Below are 13,786 nucleotides of genomic sequence, written 5' to 3'. Positions count from 1 at the left end.
TTGTTTTTTTTGATGAATTTAAAGGTCTGAGTCGGTAAAATGATCCGAATTTCCCACTACTAATTGTTATGAGATCCTCTCAGCCGTGCAATAAAGCATATTCAAAGGTATTGCCTGAAGCCTCTCGGAGTTATCTGGTTTAGTGGGACACTAAAGACCTTAATCCCAGGAAATAGTGTTCATAAGGTGCGAGACATCTTACTCTGCAGTGTCAATTAGTCGTGCACTTGAGGACAAACAGTGTTATTTATTAAATTAAATTAAATTATTTTTGTACATAGTAGTACAAAAATAATATAGAAGTGAATGGTGCCAGACGACTGTTTGGTTACCAATGTTCTTCGAAATATCTTATTTTGTGTTTAGCAGAACAAAGGAATTTATACAGGTCATGTGCATACTAGTGAGGACATTTCAACCACAATACCCCACGATTAATGTAGTGAACATATGTATATATAAAAAAAAAAGTATTACTCTGTACCAAAACTTACCTGAGAGGGAAGCCATATCTTTCCACAGACTCTTGGAAGAAGGTCAGTGCAGTTAATGCTGTATTGTTTGTGGCAGCACCAAGGTACATTATCTGTAAAATTTGAAAGTGTTGTTAGTTCTGTTGATCTGGTACCCTGTAAATAATTCCAATGTTACTTTACACTGTACAAAAGAAGAAAAACTAAATCACCTTTCGCGAAAAGCCGTCCACCCCTCCAAACAAGACAATGTTATACCTAAAAGGCAAGCACAGGCATTAGACCAGGATTCTCAACTCTGGCTCTTGAGTTCCACTATCCTGTAGAGTTTAGCTCCTGCCTTGATTAAACTCACTTGCCTATAACTTTATAGTAATCCTGAAGACATTGATTAGCTTGTGTAAGTGTTTTTGATTAGGGTTGGAGCTAAACTCTGCAGGAAAATAGACTTCAAGGGCCAGAATTTGAAAACCGCTACATTAAAGTCCCCCTGTGGTGAAAATCTATATTTTTTTTATTAATGTTTGTGTGGTGTTTTTAATATGCTTTAAGACAAGCCATTCATAAGTCGACACCATTGCCGAGTATTTTCTCCTTAAAACTGCAGTGAACCAAAGACAGTCTTAAAAAAAAACGGTTTGAAATCGCAGTCTCAGAAACCGGTTTCCGACGTCACAAACTACCTTGTAACGAATCAGATCAACGTGTGATCGTCAACGATTGGATCTCTGAGCTGAGTGAGTGGAGGCGGGGCTCATTTCCATATTCATAGAACCACGCATACTAAATTAGGCAAGGGCGTCAAGTTACATACAAGCTATTTTAAGGCATTAAAGGGTTAGTTCACTTTCAAAAAAAAATTGTGCTGATAATTTACTCACCCCCACGACCAAGACCACCCAAGATGTCCATGTCTTTCTTTAGTCATATATATATATATACACACTTTTTAACCACAAATGCCCATCTTGTACTATCTCTGAGATGCGCCACGCATTACATCATCACATTAGAAAGGTCACGCAACACGTAGTCAGATGTACCAACCCAGTGTTTACAAATATGATATATGTATGTTGAATGACACATTAATATGTATTTGTGTCAGTTTGTTTAAAATGGTCCTTACGTGTGCATATCATTATTGGTACGTGTATTAGTCTTTGCCCATTCGTTTTGTAAACAAGTCTTGCATGGCCAGTCCAATGTGATGACGTAATACGTGGCGCATCTGAGATGGTACAAGACAGGCATTTGTGGTTAAAAAGTATATAATTATTTTTATTTATTTTTAGAAAAAGACCAATCGTTTCGCTAGAGAAGATGCTTATTTCTCGACTGGGATTGTGTAAAGCCTTTGATTGAGACCGACATTTGGACCGTCAAACCATTGGTTTCCATTGAAGTCCATTATATTGAAAAAAATTCTGGAATGTTTTCCTAAAAAAAAAGAAAAGACATGGACATCTTGGATGACATCAGGGTGAGTAAATTATCAGCAAAAAATTTTTAAAAGTAAACTGATTCTTTAAGTTTTTTTTTTTCACAGGAAAAATACAATGTATGAGTTTTAAGGGATGACTTTCAATAAATGATTGATTACAGGGGGACTTTAAACAAAAGTTTCCATCTTAAGACAATAAGAGTTAAAAAGAATAAAACCTTACACAGAATATTTACCTTATTAATTTGTGATTAGTGTCAATGTGCATCAATGATTTGGGACCTGGGACTGAATATCTCCTCCGTACAACACAACCCAGCTCTGTCATCCTGGATAAAACTCCCAGTGTGTCCACTCGATGAAGTGATGCCCTCACCCGCTCATATTGTACCTTGTGCCCTTCAGCTTTCAAAGCTCCCTTCACCATCCTTTACCAAGAGTTTGGCATTCTGGACTTAATAGAAGACACTAATGTGTCTAGTTCACTGTCTGTTAGTGAACTATACAGTGATCTAACTGATAGGATACCCCCAGAAGAGAGGCAATGCACCTGACTGGTAAGTTCATCTCAAGCAAACGGGTGAGATATTCACAACCAATGACTGTTTTTGGTCGTCCACAACTACCTTGTTCAAAGTGCGCTGTCACAACATGCGTCTCATTTCTTTGTCTCTCTGAAGTAATTGCATGATGCAGACCAGTCAAACCTTCCCATATATCAACAGGAATGATGACCTGGGGGGATACGGCACTGAGGAACACCAACTCCTGAACACAGATAAATTCTAAGAAGTCCAAACCTTCCCATATATCAACAGGAATGATGACCTGGGGGGATACGGCACTGAGGAACACCAACTCCTGAACACAGATAAATTCTAAGAAGTCCAAATCCACAGGCATCCTGGCAAGTGCATGCTCCAAACGTGAGCGAAGTCTTTCCCATATATGATCTAGAAGTATCTGTTCCTGTAACAATAAAGGCTTAAGTTAGTTACAGTGCCAGCACTTGGGGAAAGGAGTGCATAAATTACATTTTCAAAATGGTTAGTGCTCATGAGGGACTTCATTTGGAAGACTTGGTATCTAACCCTGTTGTACATAATTTATTACTCATTTTTATAAGGGCAGTAACCGTATCATTCAGGACAACAGATGCGCATTGTTTGAACACGACAGTAGTTGAATGTTTGTTGCAGTTCGGCGTGTGAATTAGCCATTAAATGTCTTACAATAAGCCTACATAATGCAATTGTCCTTTCAATATTAAAGTCTTCTCTACTGACTGATGACTGACTCAGTAATAAAGACTGTCTTTGCCGCCATCTAACATTACAGGCGAAATATTTTAACTTATGCTGCTGCTCACGGCCAGGGACTATTTTTTTTCCAGCGGAAGGTTGAAGGCTTTTGGTGATTTTACTTAATGAAAGTTGCACTAATACATTTTTGTTTTGCTTTAATATGATTATCGAGTGGCAATCGCTTTAGAAAAGCAATACACGGTACTCAAGTCTAGTGCTGTCTTGTGAATAAGTCACGTCTGAAGGGGTTGCACTTGCAAGCACTCTGGTTCGCGTCGTATTCACGATACAGCACCATAGCACACCCTCTCGTACCTTATGCTTACATGTACGACGCAATCTAGACCGGACGCGAGCGGTGCGACGCGACCAGTGAAATTCCCAACAGCACACGATTCCCCATCCTATTTCTGACCTAACGTTAGTCCCAGCTCTTTACAACAGTTCAAGTGCTTTTCAAGCACTGTGTTACGTCGCGTGCTCGCGTCCTGTCTGTGTAAGTTAGTAGACACGGTGGCGTTCTAATCAATTTTACACAAAATAAACTTTAAAACAAACACCAGAGACCGCTTAGACAAATGTATCACGTGCTGAGAACGCTAACCTAACATATAAACACAAAATCATTCATGTTTAACTTACCTCCGGGCGATTCATGATCAGAGTCAGAGAGCGGCAACCTCCTGAACCACCACGTTCGCGCTGTAAAACTTCTGCAGTCCCTAATTGGCCAAAATGCTCTGTTCGACTTTTCCGAGATCATCTAATCTTCCCTGTGACCTACTTTCTGTAAGACCTGAATTTTTGACATTGAATTTTTGACATAGAATTTTAGAAAACTGAATTTGAAGTTCCGAATTTCTTCATCTTGAAAACTTGAATCCGTATTTTTTTTAAATTGAATATTTGCAGTATTTGAATTCAGAACACAAAAACTAGCGTATCAACAATCGGTATGCTACAGTAGATAACGTTAAAGTTAACTGACAGAGTTGAGTAAAGTTAATTGGCGATAAATTCACAGATTCGAAATTCCCGGGTCAATAACTCGTGAGCTAAACGTTGTTACTACACAAATAACCCCTCTTTTTAATTGTAGTAACGTAGACAAGCAGCTAAAACCTCATTTTCCTCGAAACGAGCTTTCCTTCGCAATGGATAAAATACATTGATTTCTATGTGCAGGCGGCTGAGAGACAGATCCGAAGGGACCGTATGCAAAGTGCAAACCCCGAAAAGCGTTACTACGAAAACAGTCAATAAATTCACTGTCACACACTATAGTGTCACCAAATTCAGTTTACACACCACTGTTGTCCTGTTGGTTATACTACAACACTTATTTTAGTATAAAAGTCTTTTTGCATACTTTTTATGATTTTTATCTATGGAAAATATTCTTTAACTTCACTGTAATTCACTGTATTGTTGCCAAATTCAGTTCACACATCACTGCTGTCCTGATAGTTATACTACAACACTTATTTTGGAGAAAAAATATTTTTAATTGTATACAATAGTAAATTTATAATTTAAATGATTTTTATTATGAAAAATATTCAATAACTTCACTGTAATTCACTGTATTGTTGCCAAATTCAGTTCACACATCACTGTTGTCCTGATAGTTATACTACAACACTTATTTTGGGGAAAAAATATTTTTAATTGTACATACAATAGTAAATGTATCATTTTTATGATTGTTATTACGGAAAATATTCAATAACTTCACTGTAATTCACTGTATTGTTGCCAAATTCAGTTCACACATCACTGTACCTGATGGTTATACTACAACACTTATTTTGGGGAAAAACATTTTTAATTGTATTCAATTGTAAATTTATAATTTTAATGATTTTTATTATGAAAAATATTCAATAACTTCACTGTAATTTACTGTATTTTGGCCAAATTCAGTTCACACATCACTGCTGTCCTGATGGTTATACTACAACACTTATTTTGGGGAAAAACATTTTTAATTGTATACAATTGTAAATTTATAATTTTAATGAATTTTATTATGAAAAATATTCAATAACCACTGTAATTTACTGTATTTTTGCCAAATTCAGTTCACACATCACTGCTGTCCTGATGGTTATACTACAACACTTATTTTGGGGAAAAAACTATTTTTAATTGTACATACAATAGTAAATGTATCATTTTTATGATTTTTATCTATGGAAAATATTCAACAACTTCACTGTAATTCCACTGTATTGTTGCCAAATTCAGTTCACACATCACTGCTGTCCTGATAGTTATACTACAACACTTATTTTGGGGAAAAAATATTTTTTATTGTTTATACAATTGTAAATGTATCATTTTAATGATTGTTAGGAAAAATATTCAATAACTTCACTGTAATTCAATGTATTGTCGCCAAATTCAGTTCACACATCACTGTTGTCCTGATGGTTATACTACAACACTTATTTTGGGGAAAAAACTATTTTCAATTGTACATACAATAGTAAATGAATCATTTTTATGATTTTTATTATGAAAAATATTCAATAACTTCACTGTAATTCACTGTATTGTTGCCAAATTCAGTTCACACATCACTGCTGTCCTGATGGTTATACTACAACACTTATTTTGGGGAAAAAATATTTTTAATTGTATACAATTGTAAATTTATAATTTTAATGATTTTTATTATGAAAAATATTCAATAACTTCACTGTAATTCACTGTATTGTTGCCAAATTCAGTTCACACATCACTGCTGTCCTGATGGTTATACTACAACACTTATTTTGGGGAAAAATATTTTTAATTGTATACAATTGTAAATTTATAATTTTAATGATTTTGTATTATGAAAAATATTCAATAACCACTGTAATGTACTGTTTTTTTTTTTGCAAAATTCAGTACACATATCACTGCTGTCCTGATGGTTATACTACAACACTTATTTTGGGGAAAAAACTATTTTTAATTGTACATACAATAGTAAATGTATCATTTTTATGATTTTTATCCATGGAAAATATTCAATAACTTCACTGTAATTCACTGTATTGTTGCCAAATTCAGTTCACACATCACTGCTGTCCTGATGGTTATACTACAACACTTATTTTGGGGGAAAAACAATTTTTAATTGTACATACAATAGTAAATGTATCATTTTTATGATTTTTATTATGAAAAATATTCAATAACTTCACTGTAATTCACTGTATTGTTGCCAAATTCAGTTCACACATCACTGCTGTCCTGATAGTTATACTACAACACTTATTTTGGGGAAAAAACAAAATTTAATTGTACGCACAATAGTAAATGTATCATTTTTATGATTTTTATTATGAAAAATATTCAATAACTTCACTGTAATTCACTGTATTGTTGCCAAATTCAGTTCACACATCACTGCTGTCCTGATGGTTATACTACAACACTTATTTTGGGGAAATTTTTTTTTTTAATTGTATATACAATTGTAAATGTCTCATTTTAATGATTGTTATGAAAAATATTCAATAACTTCACTGTAATTCACTGTATTGTTGCCAAATTCAGTTCACACATCACTGTACCTGATGGTTATACTACAACACTTATTTTGGGGAAAAAATATTTTTAATTGTATATACAATTGTAAATGTATCATTTTAATGATTGTTATGAAAAATATTCAATAACTTCACTGTAATTCACTGTATTGTTGTCAAATTCAGTTCACACATCACTGTTGTCCTGATGGTTATACTACAACACTTATTTTGGGGGAAAAAACAATTTTTAATTGTATATACAATTGTAAATGTATCATTTTAATGATTGTTATGAAAAATATTCAAAAACTTCACTGTAATTCACTGTATTGTTGCCAAATTCAGTTCACACATCACTGTTGTCCTGATGGTTATACTACAACACTTATTTTGGGGGAAAAAACAATTTTTAATTGTATATACGATTGTAAATGTATCATTTTAATGATTGTTATGAAAAATATTCAATAACTTCACTGTAATTCACTGTATTGTTGCCAAATTCAGTTCACACATCACTGTACCTGATGGTTATACTACAACACTTATTTTGGGGAAAAATATTTTAATTGTATATAAAATTGTAAATGTATCATTTTTAATGATTGTTATGAAAAATATTCAATAACTTCACTGTAATTCACTGTATTGTTGTCAAATTCAGTTCTCACATCACTGTTGTCCTGATAGTTATACTACAACACTTATTTTGGGGAAAAAACAAATTTTAATTGTATATACAATTGTAAATGTATCATTTTAATGATTGTTATGAAAAATATTCAATAACTTCACTGTAATTCACTGTATTGTTGCCAAATTCAGTTCACACATCACTGTACCTGATGGTTATACTACAACACTTATTTTGGGGAAAAACATTTTTAATTGTATACAATTGTAAATTTATAATTTTAATGATTGTTATTATGAAAAATATTCAATACCAACTGTAATTTACTGTATTTTTGCCAAAGTCAGTACACACATCACTGCTGTCCTGATGGTTATACTACAACACTTATTTTGGGGAAAAAACAATTTTTAAATGTACATACAATAGTAAATGTATCATTTTTATGATTTTTATTATGAAAAATATTCAATAACTTCACTGTAATTCACTGTATTGTTGCCAAATTCAGTTCACACATCACTGCTGTCCTGATAGATATACTACAACACTTATTTTGGGGAAAAAATATTTTTAATTGTATATACAATTGTAAATGTATCATTTTAATGATTGTTATGAAAAAATTTCAATAACTTCACTGTAATACACTGTATTGTTGCCAAATTCAGTTCACACATCACTGCTGTCCTGTTGGTTATACTACAACACTTATTTTGGGGAAAAAACAATTTTTAATTGTACATACAATAGTAAATGTATCATTTTTATGATTTTTATTATGAAAAATATTCAATAACTTCACTGTAATTCACTGTATTGTTGCCAAATTCAGTTCACACATCACTGCTGTCCTGATGGTTATACTACAAAACTTATTTTAGGGAAAAAACTTTTTTTATTTGTATATACAATTGTAAATTTATAATTTTGATGATTTTTATTTTGAAAAATATTCAATAACTTCACTGTAATTCACTGTATTGTTGCCAAATTCAGTTCACACATCACTGCTGTCCTGTTGATTATACTACAACACTTATTTTGGGGGAAAAATATTTGTAATTGTATACAATTGTAAATTTATTATTTGAATGATTTTTATTATGAAAAATATTCAATAACTTCACTGTAATTCACTGTATTGTTGCCAAATTCAGTTCACACATCACTGCTGTCCTGATGGCTATACTACAACACTTATTTTGGGGGAAAATATATTTTTAATTCTAAATACAAAAGTAAATGTATGATTTTTATTATGAAAAATATTCAATAACTTCACTGTAATTCACTGTATTGTTGCCAAATTCAGTTCACACATCACTGCTGTCCTGATGGTTATACTACAACACTTAGTTTGGAAAATTGTTTTATTATGAAAAATAACAAATATGAAAAATAATACATGAACAAAGATTTCACTGTGATATAAACTTCACTACTCTTTAAAACTCACTTTGCAATACCATCGACTTTTTCCCCCACATATGTAATCTTGCTGGTTATAGTACAACCTTTGCATAATCCTGGAACATTTTCTATAGAGCCAAATATAGTCAATGACAAGAGATATTGTCAAACTCTCCTATGGCCTCTTTACTTGCTTTTGCACATAGCACAATACCAAGGGATATCTTTGCTTGGTATTTGTGCTGCTTTCATTCCAAGACATCGTATGTGAAACCATCTTGCACAAGTTCCACACTGAATCTATAAGGGGATAAATATGTCAATTATATGAAGAAAATGTTCGCTTTAGGAATCCTATAATGCATAAAAGTGTTACAATAATTAATTACTATACAATAATCCATGGAATTTCACTCCAGATGTTTTATCCACTACATTATCTACTGTACAGTTTAAAACAATTAAAGTATAAATCTCACCCAAACAGCATCCACAGTTTTTGGCAGGTCTTTATTTCCACAGAAGGAACAGAAGTCGATGTTTGGAACTGACAAAATAAATAAAATAAATGTTACATACATACATACATATGAACTGTAAGTTTGAAAGAAGTATACATAAATGTAATATATACAATGATACCTGATCCTTTTAGAATTTCTTCAGCCATTTCTCTTCTTAGATTTTGAAGAGATTGCCTTGATGAGTCAATCTCAAACATCTGTGGAACGTTTGGAAATTCCATCACTGTCATCTTGCCCATCTGTACGGATGGCATAAGAACATGTATTCTGTCTTATACAGTAAAAATACAGTACGTGTTATCACATCTATCCTAATGTTAATATGTTTCATAGAATTACCTGCATCACAAAGATCCCACAACTGGTAGCATCTTTTTGGAAAGTGTGGGTTATCTTTCCAGGCTGCCACTTGATGATAACCCAGTCCTCCTTTCCAAGTCTATTCCGTCGCATCTTGAAATATTCTCTAAAAAGAAAAATTATAGTGAATTTTTATTTGCATTTCCATTTTTAATAACTTTCCAATAGTTTCCATAATCCATCTTATATTACCCAAATTTGTAGCAGGCCTTTTTGGAGTCCTTCACTTCGTTTGACCCATGCATGGGGTCAACCACAAAAATGTGGTTTGAAAGGGCATGAAGATACTGTTGAAAAAAATTACATATCATTATACCATTCCATTAACACTCAAATCTTTAATGAATAGGGACCATTAATCCAAAGGTGTCAAAGCCACCTCATTACTGATTTTCTACAGCTCAAGACAAACTGTCAACACACTCTCAACAGGTAAATAATTTCTTTCTTAAAATGTCTGTACAATTTAAATGTATAATTGTAACAATTTTCACTGTAATCCTACCAATTTTTGTTTAACAGAACATGTGTGATCAGCTCTGTTCAGCTGAGGATACTTATCTTCACTTCTCTACTAAGTAACAAATATTGAATTTATGATACATATAGCATTTTAATTATTACTTTATGCATAAAGGTACCTTGAAAATTAATTTATTAAAATGTTTAAGTTATCCCATGACTTATTATCATTTGGTCCTTTTAACATAGTAAAGGGCTCACATACTGTACATTTTTGCTAGTTTTGGCCTCCATAAACATAACTGTTTTCACATAAATTAATAAGACACACTGACAGCAATATCATACAAATATGATAAATAAATATCACAAAAATAATAATAATAATAATGGGATAATATTATGTATTTGTAGTTGTATTTACTTGACTATATTTGTATAAATATTTATAGCGTTGTAATGCTGATAAGCTTTAAATACACAAACCATGAACCGTGCAGAAATGCTGTTAATAATAATAATTTTGAAAGACGGATGAGGCGTTAGCCGCACATTATTACATGATGAGCTATATACTCACCACAAACTTCCAGTGTACTTTTGCTATGTTGACAAATCCAATGGCTCCATCATAGTCATCAAATGTGACCTGATACAATGTGTGAAAAAGAAAAAAAGAACAAATGTATTTTGTATACAGAAACCATAGAGACATGCTTGCAGTGAGATGGGAATTCCTGTCAATTGTTTGTTATATATATTTACTATCAAATGCGATTTATCACGATTCATCTTTTGACAGCGCAAAAAATACATATAAAATTATTACAGAGGTTATTACATTTCTTAACCCTTGCCTGGCCATTTCTTCTCTTGATTTGTGTAAAATGACATCTATGGTGTAGTGATTCAGGTGGAATAGCCGGCCAGCAGCATTTGTAGAATTGAGGATGGCTCCAATGTAACATTCAATCGCCTAAAATATTGTACATAAAATTAATGATTCAAAATCGCATGAAACAAATGGCTCGTTTCCACTGAGTGGTACGGTACGGTTCAGTACGGTACGGTTCGGGTCGGGTCGCTAAACCATGATGGGGGCTCGCGTTTCCACTGCCAACAGTACCCGACTTGATAGGCGTGGTGTATGCCGGAAAGTAGTGATAACGTCACTTGATAGGCGTGGTGGATGACGGAAAGTCGCTTGATGTCATTCACGCGCGAAGAAGAAAGCTGAAACCGCAAACAACAATGGAGGACATACAGCAGATCTTGTTCTTGCTTCTCGGCATGTGGCTGTTTGTCACAAGGAGGAGACAAGCTTTGTTTGAACAAAGGCTGCAGGCTGCAAGGAAAAACACAGCCGAAAAATACAGGGGAATTCGGGAAATGTTAAGGAGCTGGGACGAGACAGACAACCGCGCAAGTCAAGACAAGGCAAGACAAAAACGACGGCGCAGGAGGGTAAGCTTGAGCTAAGCTAAATGTTTTTATGTCGTATATTACAATGTATTTTGTTTCATGTACTGTAATCCGTTAGCTAAGGAATATTCTTATAAATCAAGTAACCCTCCAGTACGAATAAATAAGTACAATAAGCCCTGCCTGCGAAACCAGGCCTATTGGCCTTTAAACTGTAAACTACATTATATTAACTGTATTATATTAATAAGCACTGTGAAGGTTACATCTTAAAATCATAAAATCATAAATCTTTCTCATGAATCTGTATGAAATCTATATTATTACAAGTGCAATACTAGTTGTGGTTAATGACTGATTATATGTAAATTTTGCGAAAATAGTTATATCTGCAAGCTATTTTTTCTTTGTGCTTCAATGACACCACAGTGCTATTCTCTGGTGCAGTATATTGGATATTGCATAAAATGTATATATTTTATTTTGTCCAAGGTAACACTTTCAATGTTGTAATTTCCCAAATACTTTGCATTGTTTCATCTGGCCTATGATAGTTGCACTAATAATTAAAGGACCTGAACACACCCACCATCACTGCTACATCGTATTAACATTTTGTTTGCTTTATGTGTTTTTCTAGATAATCAATCTGATGCAAAATCGGCGCTGCAGACCAACCATTTGGACTTTCAGCCGCTCAAATGACTGGTGGGATGTGATCGTTCCAGGATTCACACACACACAGTGGGTGCACAACTTCAGGATGTCTGAAGAAACATTTCTGTCCCTTTGTGCCATGGTGCATCCAGCAATGGATAAGCAGGACACGAACTTCAGAGTGTGTGTTCCCCTTAAGAAAAGAGTTGCCATAGCACTATGGAAGCTGGCAACCAACAGCGACTACAGAAGTATTGGCCATCTTTTTGGAGTCAGCAAAACAACTGTGTGTCGGTGCGTCCAGGAGTTCTGCATGGCCACTTGCACATTGTTAGTTCCAGAACAGATATGTTTTCCTGACCGGCAGAAGCTTAAAGAGATGGCAGCCTACTTTGAGAACCGATTTGGGCTTCCGCAGTGTGTGGGTGCCATTGATGGGTCACACATACCCATAATAGCCCCAAAGGAGTACCACTGCGATTACTTCAACAGAAAAGGCTGGCATTCCATCATCCTGCAAGGAGTAGTTGACGGAAAAGGACTATTTTGGAATGTATATGCAGGAATGGCTGGAAGTATGCATGATGCTCGGGTTCTGAGACTGTCCACATTGTGGGAGTTAGTCGAGCGTGGAAGCCTTTGCCCAGCTTGCACCAGGAACATCAGTGGGGTGAATGCTGGCTATTATGTGCTAGGAGACTCTGCCTACCCTTTGCAGAATTGGCTCCTAAAACCATTCCCTGACAATGGCCGGCTGACAGCAGAACAACTGACCTACAACAAGAAAGTGTGCAGGGCTCGGGTGGTGGTAGAAAATGCTTTTGGGAGACTCAAAGGGAGGTGGCGGTGCCTTTTGAAGAGGAATGACAGCGACATTGAACTGGTAAAATCCATGGTGTTGACTTGTTGTGCTCTGCACAATCTTTGTGAAAGACATGGAGAGGATTATCAGCACGAATGGGATACAGCTGTTGCTGCAGAGCCTGTGGTGCCACTGGCACAGGGTGTAGAGGAGGAGGGCAGAGATGTACGCGAGGGTCTGATGCGGTTTTTGAACAGTTAAATCTGTTGTACAGTTATCAAAGGCGCACCTGTGTAAATGCTAGGTTGTTTTGTTTACATGTTTTGATTGATTTTATGGACCCAAATAAATCGATTTTACATTTACCCTGCCTCTTCATATTTTGTAAAAGAGAGAACTTATTACTCTCTGCAATACCCATGTAGAAGAATTAATTCATATTTTGTTTGCAATGGGTTAATTTTAAAATCATATTTGAGTACAGAGTGAAATTTTTGAAGATTAGCTATTGTAAAGTAACACATTACCAACTATTTTGTATTTAAGGCAAGCATATTCTCCAAAATCAACATTATCATTAACAAAAGGTGTCGTTGACACCAGATGACAGGAACGTTAATAAAATGACATACATTTATAGCAGTGTTTTGCTCCTGAAAGACCCCCAAGACACATAAGGTTATGAAAAAGTACTTTAATTTGAAAAATCAAACAAATGCTTCAGTACAATGTGCTGTGCAACAATAATACAACAAAACATGTGTAAA

At 34.4% G+C, this 13,786-nt stretch overlaps 1 protein-coding gene across 1 annotated transcript; it reads left to right on the top strand.

Moving 5' to 3' along the window:
• The first annotated feature begins 11,251 nt into the window (after positions 1–11,251).
• On the top strand, positions 11,252–13,382 carry LOC143748593 (uncharacterized). Its single transcript, XM_077240631.1, has 2 exons — positions 11,252–11,602; positions 12,201–13,382. Exons 1-2 carry the CDS (start codon positions 11,390–11,392, stop codon positions 13,278–13,280), a joined length of 1,293 nt encoding a protein of 430 aa, XP_077096746.1. The 5' UTR covers positions 11,252–11,389; the 3' UTR covers positions 13,281–13,382.
• The last annotated feature ends 404 nt before the right edge of the window (positions 13,383–13,786 follow it).

The sequence above is a fragment of the Siphateles boraxobius genome, unplaced genomic scaffold, assembly GCF_051911475.1.
Source record: "Siphateles boraxobius isolate OS27281-9 unplaced genomic scaffold, OSU_SipBor_1 24, whole genome shotgun sequence".
Classification (NCBI taxonomy): domain Eukaryota; kingdom Metazoa; phylum Chordata; class Actinopteri; order Cypriniformes; family Leuciscidae; genus Siphateles; species Siphateles boraxobius.
The sequence above is the reverse complement of the archived record's forward strand: the minus strand, read 5'-3'. Positions and strand labels throughout refer to the sequence as shown.